Source organism: Rhinatrema bivittatum, chromosome 1, assembly GCF_901001135.1.
Source record: "Rhinatrema bivittatum chromosome 1, aRhiBiv1.1, whole genome shotgun sequence".
In the NCBI taxonomy this organism is placed as follows: Eukaryota; Metazoa; Chordata; class Amphibia; order Gymnophiona; family Rhinatrematidae; genus Rhinatrema; species Rhinatrema bivittatum.
Window position 1 is genome coordinate 487447292 of NC_042615.1, and position 21570 is coordinate 487468861.

Here is a 21570-nt window from a genome sequence, read left to right on the forward strand (position 1 = left end):
GCAGCACAAATTAACCAGTGCATGCAGTTAGGCCCTCAGATCCAGGTGTGGCAGTAGTGGACTCTGCCTCTGGAAATTTTTTTTATATTTCTTCCTCAGAGGCGGCCATTTTCACAGGAACAACCACTATTTTATATGTATCCTGTGGCTCATTCTCACCTATTTCTCCTCCTGAGCTGAGGCCATGTGTCCTCGGGGGGGGGGGAGTTGCATGTGGTGGTCTGGAAACCTGTGCTGAAGTTATGCCAGGCCCCTGCCCTTTCTCTAGAGGATTTCTCCCCAGAATGTTTGTTTATCTTTGGCATTTTACAACAAGCCTTTAGAGGCCTGGTGAAGGGAGGGGCCCACAGCTACCACAGATCAGGGCTTTACACTGGTCATTTCAGGTGTTGGATCCGGGGTGCCAAAAAAAGCCTAATTATCCATAGTGGTGTTTGGAACAGAGCCGTCTGGCAGAATTCCCCCATTTTTTCTGTCCTGAAGGATAACGTGAATGTAGTCTGTCCTTAGAGACAGGACAGGTGACATCAGAGAGAGTGATTGTCTTCTGCCTGTTAGTCAAAAAATAATTTCAAATTCTCTCGTATCTCGGGTGGCCATGTCCTTTAGAATGTCATTTCTAGTTCTAGTGTGGGAGCATATCCTTCTAGGAATCCATAGGTCATCTAGATCTTATCCTGATTTCTGAATGAAGAGGATATGTGCTTAATGAAATGGAAATTCTCTGAGATTAGTCCAAAGGTGTTGAAGATTCACCAATTTGTACTCTTACCACCAGAAGCTACACAATACTTTACTTCAGATGCTGCAGGGATGCCCTGGTTTTGGTGGATGCCTACAAAACAACTATTCCGGTAATAGGGGACACAGCTCTCAAATATAACCAGGATAAATTTAAGGTTCTGTTGAAACATAGCTTTTCATGCATGTCTTTACTGGTGCAAATCACTATCTGTGATGATTATATAGCTCAGGCGCTTCTGCTGGATACAGCAGCACCCTGAAGGGCAGCAGGTAGTTTGGCTGAAGTCCAGGGCTGCTTTTCGGGAGAATGCCTTATAAGACCTTATTGGGTTCTCTCTTAGTTCTGTAGCCTTGTCAATTGTAGTGTGAAGGCTATTGTGGCTATGGCACTGGGCAGCATATGCTTCCTGCAAAGCCCCAAGCTTATTTTCAAGTGAGAAACTGTTTCTTTGCTGAGGACTAAAACAAGCTTATAAAGGACCCCTAGGGGAAGGAAAACCTCAGGGAAGCGGTCAGTTTCCCAGTTGTTCAATTTTAGAAGAAGAAATCAGTCAGCAGCCATAAGGTGGAGGTGAATCATCTGGTTCTGCTGTGTCCAGCTGTTCCACCTAATGATAGTCGATTATTCCTCTCCTTGAAGGTGCCTGTAGGCATTTGCCTTCAGATATTGTACGAGTAGTGATCCCACATATTTTCATGGTTGTACCCTAGCTACTGACAATTCAGCTATTCTCAAGTAGCTTTCACATTGCAAGAAGTGGTTCTAGTTCTATTTGAAGCACAGGAGCATGGTTGTACACAATTTATTTTGTGTTCCTAATGAAGGGACAGTTCCTACAGACTCAACCTTGATTTGAAAGGGATAAACAGCAGAATTTCCCATTTCAGTATGGAAACCCTCCAGCCCGTATTATTGACTGTGCAGGAGGGTGAGTTTCTCTCTTCTTGGAGTCTCTTTCCAAGACTTACTTATGTATTACCATCTTGGAAGATCATCATAGTTTCCTCCATTTTTGCATCTTGAAAAAGCACTTTCAGTTCAGGGCACTTCCATTTTGATCTCATCATGGCTCCAAGAACCTTTCCAAGCTAAAGGTGGTAGTGGCATCTTTCTTATGAAAGGAATGGATTATGATTCATCCATTCCTCGACGATTGATTAACAGGACCTAGTCCCACCAGGAAGGCCTTTATGGTGTCTTAACAGAATTGTGCAAGTTTAGAAGGCTTGGGTTGGCTGATCAACTTTGCCAAGAGCAAGCTGTTTGTTCCCAGTCTCTGGAATATTTGGGATCTCTTTTATGCCAAAGCAGGCCAAATCTATCTGACTCAGTCTAATGGCGGGACAACTGGCCTTGGAGCAGTATGATGGAGTCTGAGAGCAAGTTAGTGCAATCTGGGTAGGAGGGTTGGAGTTATATGGTTCCTATAGCTTTAAGAGGTTAGACCACCTCAGAGGGTTCTAGCTGATTCCCCCTTGATAGGTAGTATGGGACTTGTGCACTGTAGAAGCATCGAACCTAAAGACTAACATAGGTCTACAGGGTATTAGAGAGACCCTCTTATAAACAAAAGACATGGTCCTGCCTAACTAGACACATGCAAGTTGGACTTACCTTATTTGTTCCCTTCAGCCCCAATAAGTCTCACTAACTCACAACTTAGAATTTTAAACACCTTTTTATTGCATCATTCTAGGCAGCTTTCCAGGAATTTCATAATCACCAGTCTTCCCAAAACATTAAAAAAAAATAATTAAAAAAGTATATACCGCAAATCATAATTTCTAATCATAATGTCATTCTGGTCACCTTTTAAAAGATTCTATCACACAACTTTTCCTTTAACCCCTAGTAGCTGACACCATATACTTAGGACTAGCTTCCGTTTTACCAGTAGTGTCGTGTATATTTAAATACTCATCTTCTATTTGTTATAATGCACAGCCTTAGCTCTGATTAATTTCTGCCTTAGCCCTTAGACTTGTAATCAAAGATCTTGCTTAGCTACTAGGCTCTTGGTTTCACAGTACAAATCACACAATAAGAATACTTGTAAACCTAGCATTTAAAGTGCTTTTGGAATGGAATCTCTACAGCTACCCAGCCCAGTTTAGGCTTACTTAATAAATCCACTGAGTTTAATTCTTTAGCTTTTGCAGGAACACAGTTACATTTTTACACAGCCAAACTCGACTGCAATTAACAAACATACTGGGCTTCATTTTTTTAGCTGTCACAATAAGTGTTGCTTTTTTTTTTCTTCCTACTAGAATCCCCCTTATTTTGGAACCTTTTCTTATTAATTTCCCCAATTCTCAGAGCTACATAGAATAATCAGATCACTTCTACTCTAATACTGGCCTTATCTTTAATTTTCCTTGATTTCTTAAAAACTAGCCTCCCACAGAACGTGTGCAAGTATTTCAACCCTACAGCATGCTTCAATAGAGATATAGCTTAGGCACTTATTAAATTCAAGTATAACTTAGCATCTGGCTCAGGCTCCTCATCCTCTAAGACTTGCTTCATGGCAGACAGGTTGTACTGTGATGTACTGCTCCCCTCCCCCATGTTGTCTTTTTACTGCCATTTTATGGAACCTAGCAGCATATAGCTGCAAGGAATTGGTTCCTCTCTGATCAGCTGCTCTTTGGTGACGACATCCTGCAGGCTGACCCTGGGAATCCAGGTAAATGTAGTTCCCTAGGAGCAGCTCTCTTAGGATTTGTTTAGAAGCAGGTTAATCAAACTATCTCAGAGTTTTAAATTCTCTCTTGCGCAAAGACCAATATCAAAATCATCACACTCGGGAAAGAGTGGATACAGTTGTGAGTCAGAGAAATGTCTTGCTTAGAGGGCTCCAAGAGCTTGGGTATCTATAGCTCCTGATCTTCATGTCAGCTTCCTTAGATTTGGTTCAGTGGGCCAATGCCCATGTGTATCCGCTGCAGTTTTTCTATCTGTCTCGCTGCTCTCCTCAATCTCAGGATTTTGAACTTTATCTTCTCTACTAGGGTCAGAGAGGCAAAATCTGTCCTGGAGGTCGACACCACTGAACTTGGTTAGGAAAAATGTGTCTAGAACCTCCTCAGTGGATACTCCTCAAAACAGATGCAAGACTGCTGGGGTGAGAAGCCCACTACCCAGGGTTGGGTTGGGTTCTTGGTGTTAAAGTGGTAGTCCAGGTTCTCTCTGACAATGCCATAGCAGTAGCTTATTTGAACAGACACCAGGAGTTGAGAGGTTTCCAAGGAAGTGAGTTATCTATTTTTCAATGGGCAGAGCAAAATCTTCTGCAACTTCCACAGCTCATATTGCGGAATTGGGAAACATCCAGTCCATTTTTCTCTTCAGAGATGTGTAGGTACCTAAAGAGTGGAAGCTCAGCCTGGAGACCTTTTTAGAAGATAGGACTATGTGTGGAGGTTCCCATCGATCCACTAATGTCAACTTGCAAGAAAGCTAAGGTAGGCTCTTGACAGATAAGACCATCACGAGGCAACATACCAGAATCATCAGAGGTATTATCTAGTGAAGAGGTTGGGACTCCATAAGGTTGGTTTATCCATCTTTAATACATTCCCCTGAGGAAAGACCCACGTCTGAAACATGGACGATTCGTGTCGGGATCATTAGAGGTTGGACACCACTTATCAACACATCCGGGAAGTCGGACTTATACCCTCCTTAAAAATTGACTTTCAACCTTGTAGCTTTAAACTAATGTTTATATCATAAGTAAACTCATTGATCATCAAGCCACGGAAGAGTCTGAGGTCAGAGGGACCTGTGTACACAAATATACAAAAGTTTCTTAAAAAATATCATCACGGAGGAGGAGGGTGGTTGATGATTATAACCACTAAGTAGTGGCGCGGGGACACCTACACAGTATATGAAACTTCCCTCCTACTCCATTAATATATATTATTTGAACCTAGTGATGAGATTGTTAAAATATCATTTTCACTGAGTGTAGGTGGTAAAAACACTCTTTAAAAATACAGATAAACACAAAATTATTTTTCAGAATTCAATACTTTCATCAGCGATAGTTTTTTCTCTTGATTTTTGTTAACTTCTGAGTTAGCCAGCTTAATACTTTTGAATATAGACCTCTGTGTTTCTTAGGGCAGCCCTAACATCCCCTGTCCCAGATTAATCGGGCTTGGGTACCTCTCCCATACATCTGGGCTGCTGTAACAGGATGAAAAGGAAGGAGAAATTTAATCTTACCTGATGATTTCTTTTCCTTGAATCCTGCTACACCAATGCAGGGCCCTTCTGGGAAGTTGGACCTGCGCAGTCTTTAAAGCAGTGTACCTCAGTTTTCAGATATTGAGGCAACCAGAGGTTTCCTTTATGCATCCTCTTCCTTTTTTTCCTCTTCATCTATTAAAGGTTAAGTATCATTTTTTTTTTGAGAGATTCCTTTGTTTAGTATTTCAAATTATGTACCTATTAAGAGTTAGGATTTTTTTTCTTTCATGGCTTTGGCATAAGAATACTGATTTTTTATTTTTTTTCTGGAGCTGTACCATAGTAACTACCAAAGATGTCACTGAAAATGGTTTGCTCTTTGTCTCCATCTGCTGGTAGGGGGAGATAAACCACAAGTTTGGACTGGTGTAGCAGGATTCAAAGAGGAAATTCAGATAACACAATTTCTCCATATACATGGAGGTCAACACTAATGGCAATTTTTCTTGCATTTAAGCTCTGGAGGAGTAGCCTAGTGGTTAGAGCAGCAGGCAAAGAACCAGGAAAGATAGGATTCAAATCCCACTGCTACGCCTTGTGAGCTTGGGCAAGTCACTAAACCCTCCATTGCCTCAAGTGTAAACTTAATACCTAATTACAAAGGTTTTTTTCTCCATAGACACAGAATGGGGAAAAAGACTTTAGCAAATCCCCCCTTATATTGCAAGCCCTCTGGGAACAATGAAAATACCTACTGTATCTGAATGCAACTCACCTTTAGCTACCAATGAAAAGGCATGAGAGAGTTTCAGGCTGGTATACTACCTGCCAGGATGTTACTACCCCTGTTTCCCCTTGCCCTCCACCCCATCCTCCCAAGTGATTGTCCAGGCTGTTGCATTACCTAAATGCATGTCTGGGCTATTTACAACCCCACCCTCATCAGTGTGTTTGGTGCACTCTCTGTAAGTATTTGGGCACCCTTTCCAAGAGTGTATGCACTAGTTCATTATTCCCATCCCCACTAGTTCATTATTCCCCACCAGTCTGATGTAGTAATTCCATGAGGGCCTAGGCTGCTGTTACAGCTCATTGAGTGTCCAGGCTGGTGTATTATCTCCCTGTACGTCCCATGAGTGCTTAGGCCGATATTTTAACATCTCTTCCCTACTAAGCATGCAAGCTGGTGCTCAGGGTAATGCATTACTTCACTGTGCCACTTCGTGAGTGTGCAGGCTTTTCATTTCCTTTTGTGTGCCACAGATTCGACATTGCAGAGAATGTAGTGATTGTGGCATCGCAGAAACGTCCACTGGGTGGCAGGGAACTCCAGCTGCCTTCCATGTCCATGCTGACGTCCAAGACTTCGACCCAGAAGTTCTTCCTGAGAGTGTTGCAGGTCATCATCCAACTCCGGGATGACACCCGCAGGGCCAACAAGAAGGCAAAGCAGACAGGCAGGCTAGGTACGAGTAGGGGGGGGTTGGTAGATACTTTCAGATTTGGGGAGCTGGATCCGATTATTTTGAATGTTCATGACCTGTAGCATGGAGGATTCATCTCAGGAGCTCCTTTCTCTTTTCCACTTTCAGGTGCACCCAGTCTGGGCTCGGCTAGCAGCATCCAGGCAGCTGTGCGGCAGCTGGAGGCTGAAGCTGATGCCATTATACAAATGGTACGTGAGGGTCAAAGGGCGCGGAGACAGCAGCAAACGGCAACGGTTAGCATGACGCCTGTGGCGCTGGCAGGCCATCCAAAATTTTTTTTTCTCTCCTTCCACATTCCCCTATTATTTTTTTCATCCTTCTGTCTTTCTATTTCATCCTGCATGTTTGTGTGATATGGGGAAGGGCTGCAGGCAGGTTTTGGCTCTTCTTGCCACTGGAAGTTTTGTCTTGTCCTGGTTTGCACATGGGACTCCACTTGGTGAATGTGTAGGCAGAAACACTTGCCAGTCCAAATTCTGTTGCGGACTCCTCAGCTCCTCTTAGATACTAGGGGTGCAGAAAGGGAGACCAGGATACAGCTAATGGGGGAGGGACAATAGGGGTCATTAGGAAGATGATTGGCTGTTGTAAAACGTCATCTGAGCATTGCTTTCCACACAAGCTTTAAGGGGATTAGAATGTTTGGCTTCTGGTTGCTTTGCGGCCTTGGCAAATGCATGTTGTGTTAAGAGGACTTTTACTCTAGCCATGCTGTTCCCAAATGCAGTATGGATACTTATAGGAAAATACAATATGTGTGTTCCAGTAATATGTTCTCTTTCACTCTTTCTAAGGGTCTGGATACAAAATTTGAGTCTTCTTTTTGCTGCCTGATTTCAAGATATTTGCAATGTTTTATAGTTAAATACCACCTCTTTCCTCCTAATTTTAAAACCATGACTACTTCAGAAATATTATAAATAAGAGTGGAGAGTTAGAATGTATGGCACATAAGGAAAATATAGAATAATGGGCATCTCAAAAACCAGATGAAAGGAGGTTAATCAGTGCAACAGTGATTGTGGGGTATAAATTATATCAGAGTTCATAAAGGAAGAGAAGATAAAGACATAATGGAAATAGCCACAAAAAATAACTTGAGCACTGCAACTTAATTAGTGTATTCAGATAAAGCTTGTAATAGATTTCCCTGTACGTACCAGGATCAGTCCAGACCGCTGGGTTATGCCTCCCTTCCAGCAGATGGAGACAGAGAAAAGCTGAAAAGCACCCCCAGATAACCCGGTGTGCCACCTGCGATCCTTCAGTATTTTTCTGACTCCAGCAGATGAAGGATGGCATCCTTTGCAAAAATTTTTATTTGATTGATTAATAAGTGAAGGGGGTATCCTAACCTTAGTACCTTTTGACTAGATCAACTTGTAGTAAGTAGTAAAAAAAAAAAAAAAAAAAAGGGGAAGACTGAGATCACTTTGTAATAGCAGGCAAGGTTGGGCTCCTGCCCTTGGCCTTAATACCCAGAGAATATTGACACAGCCCAGTGAGTTGGGGGGTTTTACCAGTGGACCAGTCCCTCCCCCCCAATACAGTGCCAGAGACGTCTTAATTCCTCTGGTGGAAGCTACAAATTGTATATTAAGCCCAGGGACGTACATTCCCCTGATTGAGTAGCTCTGAAAATTAAAAAATAAATACATAAATAAGACAAAGAATAAGCCTTTTAAACAGAGCGAGCGTGCTGAAATCTCCCGGGGCTCCGATGGGGGTGAATTGCTTCACTCAGATGATTTTCTACTTACAGCTTAGATTAACATGCCGCAAGGATCGCGATGTGCAGCATGTGGAGAGCCAGCAGCGCGGCTCTCTCACGAAGGCCTCTGCTTCCGCTGTATTCCCAGGGGCGAGGGGCCTTCGCAGCTGCCAATTGCAGGGAAAAGATCAGCGTTTCCGCGATCGAGTGGTTTAGGCTATAGTCAGACAGTTCACAAGGAGAGCCCTGCCCTGTCCCTGACAAGCGCGGGAACTGCGGCCATTTTACACGATTCGGGTCCCGATGCTGCTCAGGGGGAGGGGATTTCCCGCCAATTTCTCCACCTACGTTAAGCGCCCAAAGACCTTGCGATTTGGGACACGATTCTTCTCCTCCTCCTGCCGTGCCTCCGGGGGGGAGGGGGGGCTCTTATAGAGACAGCACCCATTTTCTTCTCAGTTTATTTTACTGCTTCACAAAGCTTATATGGAGGTTGAGGCAGACTTGGATGGGCAATATTCTCCTCCTGCTAAGATCCCCAAGCCTGCGGAGGCTCAAGGGGCTCCTAGGACCCGGCCTTCCCGTCCCTCTCCTGACGCTGAGCTACCGGCGCCTTCCATTCCTCCGGGGTCCGTGCTTCCGGACCCCTCCCCGGTGGATACGAGCGATGAAGTTGACAATGCTGCTCCGGTGGAGGGGGATGATCTGCGGGTGCTCCGGTTATTTCGTAAGGAGGAGCTAGACCCTTTGATTCCTCATGTGCTACAGGAGCTAGATATTCAGGCTCTGCTGCTGGTGACGGATCCTTCTTCAGGGGATCCTGTTTTGTCGGGCTTGCAGACCCCTCCTAGAACGTTCCCTTTCCACCCTATGCTTTTACAGCTTATGACCTGGGAATGGGATGCGTCTGAAACCACCCTAAGGGTTAGTAGGGCCATGGAAAAACTTTACCCGCTGCCGGATGAGTTCTTGGATCTTCTCAAGATCCCTAAGGTGGACGCAGCTGTGTCGGCCATCACCAAGCACACCACGGTTCCGGTAACGGGAGGAGCAGTTCTCAAGGACCTCCAGGATAGAAAGCTGGAGGTTCTACTCAAGCAGATATTTGAAGTATCAGCCTTCTGAGTTAGGGCGGCCGTCTGTAGTAGTCTCATGCAGAGAGCTACCCTTAGATGGGTTCAGCAATTACTCACAACTCAAGAGCTCCCTCCGGCGGAGGCAGAACAGGCCGACCGCATAGAAGCGGCGGTTGCTTATACAGCGGACGCTTTGTATGATCTTCTTCGTACTTCTGCATGCACGATGTCCTTGGCAGTTTCAGCAAGGAGGCTGCTTTGGCTCCGCATTTGTTCGGCTGATGTCTCTTCTAAGTCTCAGCTGGGCGCCTTTCCGTTTAGAGGAAAGCTATTATTTGGAGATGATCTGGAACAACTGGTTAAGTTCTTAGGGGACAATAAGATTTACAAGCTCCCGGAGGAAAACCCAGGCCGTCTTGCCCTTTTGGTACGACCCGGGGTCATTTTCGGGGTCAGCGCTCTTTTCGTATGGGCAGGGGCTCATCTTTTGCCCCTCGGCAGTTGTCTGCAAGGTCTCAGGCTTGGGCTCATTCCTTTCATGGTAGATGGCCTCAGCGTGACGGATCCTCCCAAGGATTTTCCTCCAACAAGGCTTCCCAATGAAGGTGCACAGGCCCATTCCTCCGTTCCCGAGATCGAGGGTCATCTCTCCCTGTTTCGTGAGGAATGGGTCAAGATTACTTCGGACCAGTGGGTTCTAGATATCATAGAACACGGTCACGTTTTGGACTTTGCTCACCCACTTCGGGATCTGTTCCTGGTGTCTCCTTGCGAGTCTCAGGCAAAGCAACATGTCATATTCCAAACCCTGTCTCGGCTCTGGGAGCGGTTGTCCTGGTGCCACCGAACGAATGTCGGACCGGTACTCCATTTATTTCGTAGTCCCCAAGAAGGAAGGCTCCTTCCGGCCGATATTGGACTTAAAAAGGGTCAACAGAACCCTACGGGTCCCTCGTTTTCGAATGAAGACGTTGAAGTCCATCATTGCAGCCATCCACAAAGGCGAATTTTTGGCTTCTTTGGATCTGATGGAGGCTTACCTTCACGTAGGAATCCGAGAGCATCATCGAATGTTTCTGCGGTTCATGGTCTTGAGCGTGCATTACCAGTTTCATGCGCTGCTGTTCAGTTTAGCGACGGCTCCCTGCGTCTTCACCAAGGGTGATGGTGGTAGTGGCAGCATGTCTGCGGCAGGAGGAGATCTTAGTTCATCCCTATCTGGACGACTGGCTCATTTGAGCAAAATCGGAAGAGCTCTGCAAGGTGGCGGTGCAGTTGGTTTTGCATCGCCTCCATTTGCTCGGATGGGTTGTCAATTTCTCCAAGAGCCAATTGGTATTTATTTTATTTAGTTAGTTTTATATACCGGTGTTTGGGTTTTTTGGACCTTCACAACGGTTTACAATTGTATAAAATAAAAGAACATGTAGTACAGCATACAAGCAACATTTAAAATAAAATGACTTATAAACTATAAAAATTGCAATTAATTATTTAATAAAATACAAATGAAATATCTCACTAAAAAACTTAAAACTAATAAAAAAAATAAAAATAAAAAAAAAGTTAAGCTAAAATAAATCAAAACAAAATAAAATCTAAATCACTGGCTTGAGTCAATACTATATGCTTGGTTAAAAAGCCATGTTTTTAATGCCGCCTTAAACAGTTTCAGATATTTTTGAAGTCTCAATTCGGGAGGCATGGTGTTCCATAATTTTGGGCCCACTAACGAGACAGCTCTTTCCCTGACCGATGTTAGTTTTGCACTTGCCTCAGAGGGAACAACAAGGAGACTTTTATTGGCCGAACGTAAATTATGTTGTGGGGTATGGATACGCAACATTGCGTTGAGTCAGTCAATGTGTTCAGTATAAATAGCTTTGTTAATTAAACAGTGTTTTGTATTTAATTCTTGCCTCTACTGGAAGCCAATGTAATGAGATAAGTACAGGGGTAATGTGTTCTCTTTTATTTATACCAGTCAAAACTCTTGCTGCTGAGTTCTGCAAGATTTGGAGTGGCCCTAATGTTGTTTGCGGAAGGCCTAAGTATAAAGAATTGCAATAATCAATAATAGTAAACAAGGCTTGGAGCATGGTTTGAAATTCAGCTTTGTTAAGGAGTGTTTTAAGCCGTCTGAGAACCAGTAGTTTATAATATCCTGACTCGGGAAGGTACTGGCTCATGCCCTGATGCCCCTGAAGTGACCCCGTGGTGAGGAATGCCCATGCTCCATCAATGCCAGGGGTCTGCAATGGTCTCCACCAGTCCTGGTGCCAGTCGCTGATCCATCTCGGGGATCAGAGGAAGATCTGGCTATCCCTCTTCCTTCCCAGCGGGGTTGACATCTGCAACTTTCGAGGAGGAGTTGGAGCGCAGAGTCCTGCTGGTGGTGGAGCAGGCGCTGCAGGGTATCAAGCCAGTAGCACAGACAGTGCTGATGCCTGCACTTTCCCTGCTGGAATGGCTCAACGTGCTTATCGGTGTGATACCGACCCAGTTGGTGTCTGTTCCTGGGAGACCATCAATGCCTGGTGGGGCACCGATGCTTCCCCCGACCAATAGAGTGCTCGTTGCCAGTTCCTCCAAGGAGGAAGCTCCAAAGCCAGCAGAGACACAGAGGCCTACAGCCACATATCCAGCTTTGCCAGCACCAGTGCCCATTCCTCTTGACGAAGACTGAACACCTAGGGTCTCATCCCCTGTAGATTACAGTGAGGATGAGGCTCCATATGACCTCTGGGGGGATTACACTGTAGAATCCTCCTCTGAGAACTCGGAAGGTCTCCCTTGAAAGCAGTCTCCTCCAGAGGAACAAAGGAAGTCTCCACCAGAAGACTTGACCTTCGCAAGTTTTGTGCAGGTGATGGCCTAGGCCATTCCTTTTCAGTTGATGACAGAGGAGGATGCTGGGCACGAGATGCTGGAAATTCTCCAGTTCATGGAGGCTCCTTAAGAGGTTGTGGCAGTCCCAGTGCACAAGATCTTTAAGGAGTTGCTGCTGAGGATCTGGGAATACCTCCTCACAGTACCTCCCGTAAACGGGAAGGTGGATGGGGTTTACCTCATCCAGTAGGCTACCAGATTCGAGAAGAGTCAGCTGTCACACCAATCGGTGGTGGTCAAACCTGCTTTCAAGAGGGCCAAGTGCTCTGAGACACATGCATCGGCGCCCCCGGGGAAGGATCACAGAATGATGAACGCTCTTGGGAGGAAAATATTCCAGGAGGCCATGCTCATTGCTGGCATTGTAACTTAGCTCTACATGAGCCAATACTCATGCAACCTCTGAAAGCAAGTGAACGATGCGGCCAAGCGGCTGCCTCAATAGCAGCAAGACACCTACTTATCGTTGATGCGTCAGGGCCTGGTATGTGAAAAATATGAGATTCGTTCAACCTATGAAGCTTTTGAGATGGCATCGAGAATTTTTGCAGCAGGAATCGGTACCCACAGTATGGCATGGCTGTGGGCCTCTGACTTCCCACCGAAGATACAGGAAAAACTCGCTGACTTGTCGTGTACAGGAGAGAATCTGTTCTGAAATAAGGTGGCCAAGTTGCAGGATCACCATGGGATCCTCCAGCAACTCTCTGTCAGCACTTTGGACCCACCCTCCTTAGCTAGGAGGTCTTTGAGGTAGGGTCAGAGGAAGTCTTTCTACTGCCAGAGGAAGTACTATCCTCTGGCCCCTCACTCCCATTTTGCAGAGGGTAAATTCCCGGGGCCATCCCAGGCAGCAGAGAGCTGCCAAGCCTCAGCCGGCGCTCCAATCAAATCCTGTAATGGGTTTTGAATGGTGTGTAGGGAGCATGAGCCAGCCACCTGTACATGAGATGCTGGGCCCCACCAATTGGGGAAAGGCTACAGTTCTTTGCACAATCGGTGGCCCCATATAACCTTGGACCGATGGGTTCTGTCCATCTTCTGTCAAGAGTACCAATTGAACCTATTGGGTGTCCCACCAAATTGTCTTCCGTGCCCATTTTGGGGGCCAATAGTGCTTCAGGAGGTACTATTAAAGAAGCTCTCTGTCCTCAATGGCCAGAGCAGTTGTACCTGACCCACAAAGGCAAAGAGGGCAGGGATTCTACTCCTGGTACTTCCTGGTTCCAAAGAGAACAGGGTGACTTCATCCCATCCTAGATCTGAAGGCCTTCAATAAGTTTCTAAAAAAGGAAAAGTTCATGATGGTTTCCCTAGGCACTCTGAGTCCCTTCCTGCAAAAAGGGGACTGGCTATGCTCCCTCAGTTTAAGGAATGCATACACTCACATCGAGATCTTCTCAAGTCACAGGAAGTATCTCAGATTTTAGGTGGGAAAAAGCACTTCCAGTACATAGTGTTGCCATTCGGGCTAGTGTTGGCCTCACGTGTCTTCACAAAATACCTGGCCATGGTGGGGACGCACCTCAAGGCTGGGAGTGCATGTTTTCCCTTACTTGGACAATTGGCTGGTCAAGAGTGCCTCTCAGGCAGGGGCCAGTCAGTCCATGTGTTTGACTATCTGGGTATTGGAGTCATTAGGGTTTGTCATCAACTATCCAAAATCCCAGCTCAGCCTGTCACCTTGATTGGACTTCATAGGAGCCCTGCTAGATACCGCTCAGGCAAGAGCCTTCCTGCTACGATCAAGGGTGGTCACCTTGCGTCCATAGCGGCGGTGATTGAACAGGACCATCAGGTTTCGGCTCGGAAATGTTGAGGGTCTTGGCCACAGGACCACAACCATCCATATTACTCCCGTGGCATGCTTACACATGCACAGAGCCCAATGGACCCTGAGGTCGCAGTGACGCCAGGCCACGAGGAGCCTCCAGACTCTCATCCGAATCACTCAGTCTCTCTGGGACTCTGTCCTGGTGGTGGGTTCTGTTGAATTTGGTACGGGGAATATCTTTCCAAAATCCCCCTACCCAAATTGTCTTAACCACAAATGTGTCCACCCTTGGGTGGGGAGCTCATGTAAACCGGTGCGATATGTATTCTATACAGGAACATCGGCATATAAAAATTTTAAAAAATAAATAAAGGGGCTCCGCACCCAGGGCTTCTGGTCCACCCAGGAAGCACAATGTCAAATCAACTTCCTGTAGCTCCGGGCGATCAGGTACACGTGGGTTTTCAGAGATCGAATGTCCAACAAAATTGTCCTGATCCAAATACATCCAAGTAGCAATGTGGTATATCAACAAGCAGGGAGGCATAGCGTTGTACTTCCTGTGTCAGGAAGCGGTCCTGGGGTCTGTCCCAGAGCCATATTTCTGGCCGAAACAGAGAACGTTATAGCGTACAGATTAGATCGTTTTTTCATAACCCACCAGTGGTCTCTGGAGCAGGGGGTGGCGAACCAGATCTTCTGCCTCTGGGGAACCCAGATGTGGACTTGTTCGCATCCCCCTGCAATAGGAAGGTGACTCATTTCTGCTCCCTGTACAGTTCAGACAGTGAGCCAGCCTCTGACACCTTTGCCCGCCATTGGGGCAAGGGTCTTCTGTTCGTGCATATTCTGATTCCTCTGGTGACGAAGACTCTTTTGAAGCTTCGTGAGGACCGAGGGACTGTGATCCTCAAAGCCTCTCATTGGCCGAAACACATCTGGTTTCCACTCCTTCGGGAGTTGTCCATCCGAAGACCGATCAGTCTGAGGACTTCACAGATCTCATCACACAAGATCAGAGCAAGCTGCGGCATCCCAAATTCCAGGCCCTGTCGCTCAGAGCTTGGATGTTGAGAGGTTAATTCTGCAACCACTCGATCTCTGAGGATGTCTCAGGTCCTGGTGGCTTCCAGAAAGCCTTCCACTTGAAAGACCTATGGGCTGAAGTGGAGGTGGTTTTCTATGTGATGTGAGCAGAAGGTCCTAGATCCGTTCTCCTGCCCCACACAAAAACTGCCTTATTATCTTATACACCTATCAGAGGCTGGCTTAAAGACCAACTCCGTGACAAATCGGATCCAAGATGGCGCCGTAGAGCAGATTGTGGGAGCCTCGGCATTTCTCTTTCCTGAATTTACTCCGTATCCTCTCCTTAGCGTAGGGCTAAGGAGAGGACTGACCCCCGCAGTCCTCTCAGGATCCCCCATCGTGGGCCCTATGGATGTCCTTGTACAGCGAGTGAACAGATCGGAAGCATTGTCTTTGGGGGAGGCAGTAGAAGGAGAGCTGCCATCCTCTCCCCCGGACTTTTTGACATATTTATCCCCCGATCTATAGGGCTCCACTGGCAAACTCTGCTGCCTTCAGAGCCCAGGTTGAGCCATGTGACTCCATGTGGGGTTGGAATGCCCTGGAAAACCTGAGGGAAAAGCTAGAGTTGGCCTCATTGTGGGTAGTGCTGGCTCACCGAAGGAAGGAGGATTTTTGAATCAGGATGAGCAGGTTTCTACTGCAGTTTCAAGTTCTCTAAGCGAACATTTCTGCACCTATCCTGGTAAGACCAAGTTTAATTACTCTTGATACAATATGGGAGGCTATAGTAAACTTGGGGACTTCCATGGCATCGCAACTCAATCCAATAATGGATAAAGTTAACAACATCCAAGACAGAGTTGTCCTGCTGGAAAACTCCAAAATATCTTCTTTAAAAGAAATTGAGGATTTAAAACACTAAAATTGAAGCCTACTCAGGATCTGCTTATAAAGGAGAATCAACAGCTTCAGATTAAAATTGAAAATGTGGAAAATGCCATGCGAGGGGAAAAAACTCCGATTTATTCATTTTCCTAAGCTTCCTCATATATCAGCAAAGGACATGTTTAGAAAATATCTTTTGGAAATCCTTAAAATCCCAGAGGCGGCAACACCACCATTATCAAAGTCATATTATTTGCCTCCATATAAGAAGCAAGAGATTCAAGAAAATCAAGATGGTGTTCAGGGTATGGATTCCCTAACCTCCAAATTGGATGTGTATCAGTTATTGGAAACATCTGATAGTGCCCTGGTACAAGCGGCCACATTGATAGTCACATTTTTATTAGAACCTGATTGTGACTAGGTTTTGAGGTTGTTATTTAAACATCACTCTGAAGAGTTTTTTCACTTAAGTGTTAGGGTATATCCAGATGTCTCCAAGTTAAACGCAAAAGAGGAGACAATTTCTTCTGTTGAGACCTAGAACTTTGCAGATAGGGGCCTCCTTTGTTCTGAAATACCCTTGTAAATGTAATGTAAAATATAAGGGCCTTTCATATGTTTTCTTTTCTCCTCCTCAATTAACGTTTTTCCTTAGTCATAAACCAATAGTGTGATAAATGTGAAAGATCTGGTTTTGTCTATTTTGCCTCCTGAAGGTTGAGTGCCCTATATAATGTATTATACTTGCTGTCTAAACACTGCTCTCTTACCTTAATTAATTTGGGATTTTTCCTTTAACTTTTTTTTTTTCGCAATTGGATCCATCATTGTGGACTTGCGGAATAGAAGAAGTATTTATTTCCTTATGATAACTTATGTTATGACGTGTATAATTCTCTTTATTCTTCTTTCCTTTTCTGATCAAGATTGTTTCTTGAAAATGTGTTGGAACATGCATAAATAAAGAATAAAAAAAAAAAAAAAGACCAACTCCGTTAGAGTTCATCTCAGTACAATTGGCGCATACCACTAAGGTGTAGATGGTACGCCCAGCTCAGTACAGCCTATAATTGTATGCTTTATGCAGAGCCTACTTCAGTTGAAGCCTCCCCTAAGGCCTCCTGCTGTGTCTTGGGACTGCAACGAGGTGCTAGCTCAGCTGATGAAAGCTCCCTTTGTACCTCTGCACTCCTGTGACCTGAAGTACCTGACCCTGAAGGTCATATTTTTGGTGGCGGTCATTTCAGCATGCAGGGTCAGCGAGCTCCAGGCCTTAGTGATTTATCCATCTTATACTAAGTTTTATCATGACAGAGTGGTCTTGCATATGCCCACTTAGTTCCTGTCTAAAATGGTGACAGATTTCCATCTTAACCAGTCAATCCTCCTGCCAGCATTCTTCCCAAGCCCCATTCGCACCAAGATGAACGAGCACTGCACAATTTGGATTGCAAGAGAGCCTTAGACTTCTGTCTGGAGCGGGCAGAAGCCCATAGACAGTCCACTCAGCTTTTTATTTCTTTTGACAGAAATAGGTTGGGAGTTGCCTTTGCCAAACAGACCCTATCCAGTTGGCTAGCAGACTGCATCTCCTTCTGTTATGCCCAGGTGGGAATGCATCTTGGGGGTCATGTCAAGGCTCATTCTGTCAGAGCCATAGCAAGGTCAGAGGCCCACTTGCGAGCAGTTCTTGTGGCAGAGATCTGCAAGGCTGTGGCATGGAGTTCTATCCACACATTTGCATCTCATTACTGTCTGGATAAGAATGGATAAGAAGCTAGGGATTCACCCATGTATGAGGACTACCGTCCTGCTTGTCCTAGGAGAAAGCAGAGTCGCTTACCTGTAACAGAATGTAACAGGTGTTCTCCTAGAACAGCAGTATGTTAATCCTAACGAAACCCACCCACCACCCCGCAAAGGTGGATTTCTCCTATTTTTTATATTAATTGTAATTCTATATTACGAGACTGAAGAGGGACCTTGCATTGACACATGGTTTAGGGCCTGCTAGGCATTCTCAGTGTGCTCAAAGTTCTAGAAACTTTGCCATAAGTTTTCCATGTTGGGCTCCATTCGATGATGTCACCTATGTGTGAGGCCTAACATCCTGCTACGAATACACCTGTTTACAGGTAAGCAGCTCTGTTTCTCAGTCAAGTCTAGTTCTTTCTAGAGTTACCAGTTCCATCTGCATGGGATTGCCTGCAGGTGCTCAGTTTGGCGGCAACTCTGGATTTGGTGCCTTGGGCCAGAGCCAGAGCTCACAAGCGTCCCCTCTAGGCAACACTCCTGACGTGTTGGTCCGCACAGTCACAGGAATACGGAGGCTGAAATCAGTCTGTGCGCCATTTGTTTCGCTGGTGTATGATTCCCTCAAACTTGTTGAGAGAAGCAGCCTAGTCACTCAATCCTGGGTTTTAGTCATGATTGATATGAGCCTCTCAGGTTGAGAGACTTATTGTCAGGATCAGGTGGCCCAGGGGTGTTGGTCTCCGGAGGAGGTCTCATGGTCTATCAACCGGCTGAAAACCAGGGCTAGTCACTTGACGCTTCTCTAGTTCCTCCCGCTGCTTCAGGGAAGGACCGTTAGGGTCCTCTCTGACAATGCCACCATGGTGGCATATGTGAATTGACAGGGGAACCAAGAATCATGGCCTTTCGGTGGAAACGTTGCTCCTGTTCCTATGGGCGGAAAAGAATCTCCAGTTGCTTTTGACAGCACACATCACCGGCCAGGACAATGTGCAGATCGACTTCCTTAGTCGCAATCTGCTAGAACCTGAAGAATGGGAGAAGAGCTTGGATGCCTTTCATAGGATTTTGTCGCAAGTGGGGTCATCCTCGGATGGATTTTATGGTAACCCAATGGAACATGAAGGCAGACTGTTTCTTCAGCCATCAGCGAGAGCAGGAGTCAATGTGGATTGACACCTTAGTGCAGTCTTGGCCGAAGGAGAAGCTCCTGTACTTCTTTCCTCTGTGGGCACTCATGGGCACTACGATGCATAGAACTGGAGAGCAACAGAATCATTCTGGTTGCTCCAGACTGGCCACACTGGTCCTGGTATGCCAATCTTCTCCAGGTAGACTGGCCCTTACACCTTCAGAAGGCGCAGTGGCCCGAGATCATGGAGGTTACAGCTTCATTCTGTCTTATGGCCTGACTCTTGAGCAGAGACCACTCCGCAAGAGAGGTCATTTTTCGGTGGTATTCACCTCACTGTTCAAGTCTTAGAAATGGTCTACTTCCTTGGCTTATATTTGAGTCTGGCATCTGTTCAAGCAGTTCTGCAAGTCCAGGTCAGTGTCTACCTGGAGGGCAGATATTTTCTGTATCTTGGCCTCTCTTCAGTCTGGTCTGGACAAAGGGCTGGCCCTGAATTCCTTAAAGGTGCAGGTGGCAGCTATTTCTTGATATCGGAGCCCCATAGCGGGTTACTCTATAGAAGCTTACCCTGAAGTGTCTCTCTTCTTGGAGTGTTAAAAGAATGTGGGGACCCCTTTGAGCCCTTGAAACAGAGTTTCTTGAAGGATTTGTCACTGAAGACAGCCATTCTGGTTGCAATGTACTCTGTATGGTGGCTCTCTGAGCTTCAAGCCTTTTCTTACTGGGACCTATTCCTAGTGATTTTTGCCGAGGCGGTGGTTTTTCGACCAGTGCCATCCTTTCTCCTAAAGGTGAATTCTGCCTTTAATATCAATTGACTGATCTTGCTTCTGACCTTTTATCGGGAGGAATGTGGACCCGAGTATTGGTCCCTCAGATGTTTGTATGTGTGGAAGCTTATTTTAAGGTACTTTTGAGGTCACTAATGCTTTCTTAACTTTGACAGATTTTGTTCTTTTTGGGGGTCTGCATAAGAGACAGCCTCTAAGACTACTCTGGCTCACTGGATAAAAGGCGATTGATTTGGCTTACTTCCTGAAGGGCAAGAAGTCTCCAGAATTGGTGTGTGCACTCCACCAGGGCCTAGTCAGTATCTTGGGTGGAGATGCATGCGCTTGCACCGGCTTATATTTGCAGGGTGGCCATTTGGTCTTCCCTGCATACCTTTATGAAGCAATATCAGCTGGACATACTGGCATGGGAAGATACAGCTTACAGTGCAGGGGTCCTGTTGGCGGCTCTTGTTTCCTCCTGCCTGGATAGATAAAGCTTTGGTACTTCCCAATTGTCTGTGCTAGATTGGTGTAGTAGGACGAGAGTGAAAAATTTTCTTATTTCTGAAATTTCCATTAGTCCTGCTGCACCAGTCCAGAACACACCTGGGAAGCGAGACTGTATTTCTTTTTTTTTTTTAAACATTTTTTATTAGGTGATTGCACAGAAGAAAGCCTTACAGTCATACTTGTCAGAACAATAAATCTGTTCTTGTTCAATATCTGATTGAGGGCCTTGGGCTTTCTGTTCCTTACCTTTTAAGTTTACTTTTCTTACTTTCCTGTGTGGTAGGTTGCAGGAAAAACTTCTTTGTTTCTGATTGGGTTTCGATTACCTTTAATGGATGGGGTCTGATGTGAAGCTGTATTAGGATACTGAATTCTTACTGCTAGCGCCTTCTAAATAGTGGCTGTGATGTCAGAGGAAAACAGTGTTGTTTGCCTCCATCTGCTGGTAGGAGGAAATAATCCACTTTCAGGGTTGGACTAGTGTAGCAAAACTAATGGAAAGGAAATTAACAAATAAGGAAATTTCTCCTTGTCAATCATTGGGGGGAAAAAGGTCATATTCGGAAAAACCAACTTTGAAACGAAAGGGTGAGTATTCACCATCCTACCAAACCAAAAATAAAAGCATAAGATTTCCTTCCCCAGAGAACATGACACCAAAGCAACAAAAGGTCACTTCAGCATAGAGCATGGTGCAAAATAAACACAGCATCAAGAAACATTACTGTACCAATAAGAGAATGGCACCATCATGCCACAGGGCCCTAACTGTGCCTTCTATGGCATCATTGAGTGAATCTCATTTGGTGCCATTGGTGCCAAAGATAACTACTCAGGCATGGCTTTTCTTCAGAAGTCACCACTTATACTGGTACCAGAGTAAGATCTCTTTTTTTAAAAAAAAACTCAGGACCAGATAACCACCTCCGTTACTGGAGTGTCACTTCTTCATTTAAAAGCTATGGTCTGACTTTGTTGTACATGATGGAGAAACCATCAACATCAATAAGGACACTATGACCAACTTATATTGGAGAAATCAGCAACAGAACTGTAGTCTGTCATCTATAACGCCTTAGCAAAAGGAAGTTCTCTTGTTTCCATATTATTGGAAAGCAAAACTTCTCACAAAGAAGCACCATTGGTGCTGTCTCGGTAGATGCTCTCAGCTCTTATGATTCTTTTGATCTGGACACCATGGTTTGCTCTCCTAAATTACTATCTAAGCCCATTATTAGAGCAGTCAGAAGTTCAACACCACTTGATAGTGGTTCTTATCTGGCATTTTTACAAAAAATATTGAATCTGTTCCTGTTAACGTGTAAGAGGATAAGAACTTAAGAAATTGCCATGCTGGTCAGACCAAGGGTCCATCAAGTCCAGCATCCTCTTTCCAACAGAGGCCAAACCACGCCACAAGAACTTGGCAAGTACCAAAACACCAAGAAGATCTCATGCTACTGATGCAATTAATAGCAGTGGCTATTCCCTAAGTCAACTTGATTAATAGTTAATGGATATCTCCTCCAAGAACTTATCTAAACTTATTTTGAACCCAGCTACACTAACTGCACTAACCACATCCTCTGGCAACA

General features: G+C 45.3%; 1 protein-coding gene across 9 annotated transcripts in view; it reads left to right on the top strand.

Annotated features, from left to right (window-relative positions):
• HUWE1 (HECT, UBA and WWE domain containing E3 ubiquitin protein ligase 1) overlaps positions 1-21570 on the top strand; it is a 907188-nt gene that overhangs the window by 755965 nt on the left and 129653 nt on the right. For 7 of the 9 annotated variants that reach the window (XM_029607938.1, XM_029607967.1, XM_029607960.1 and 4 more), the window contains 2 exons: positions 6209-6411; positions 6538-6665. In XM_029607938.1, the coding sequence (XP_029463798.1) occupies positions 6209-6411; positions 6538-6665 (331 nt within the window). The remainder of the gene's footprint in view (positions 1-6208; positions 6412-6537; positions 6666-21570) is intronic. The other 2 variants (XM_029607972.1, XM_029607977.1) reach the window with 1 other exon arrangement.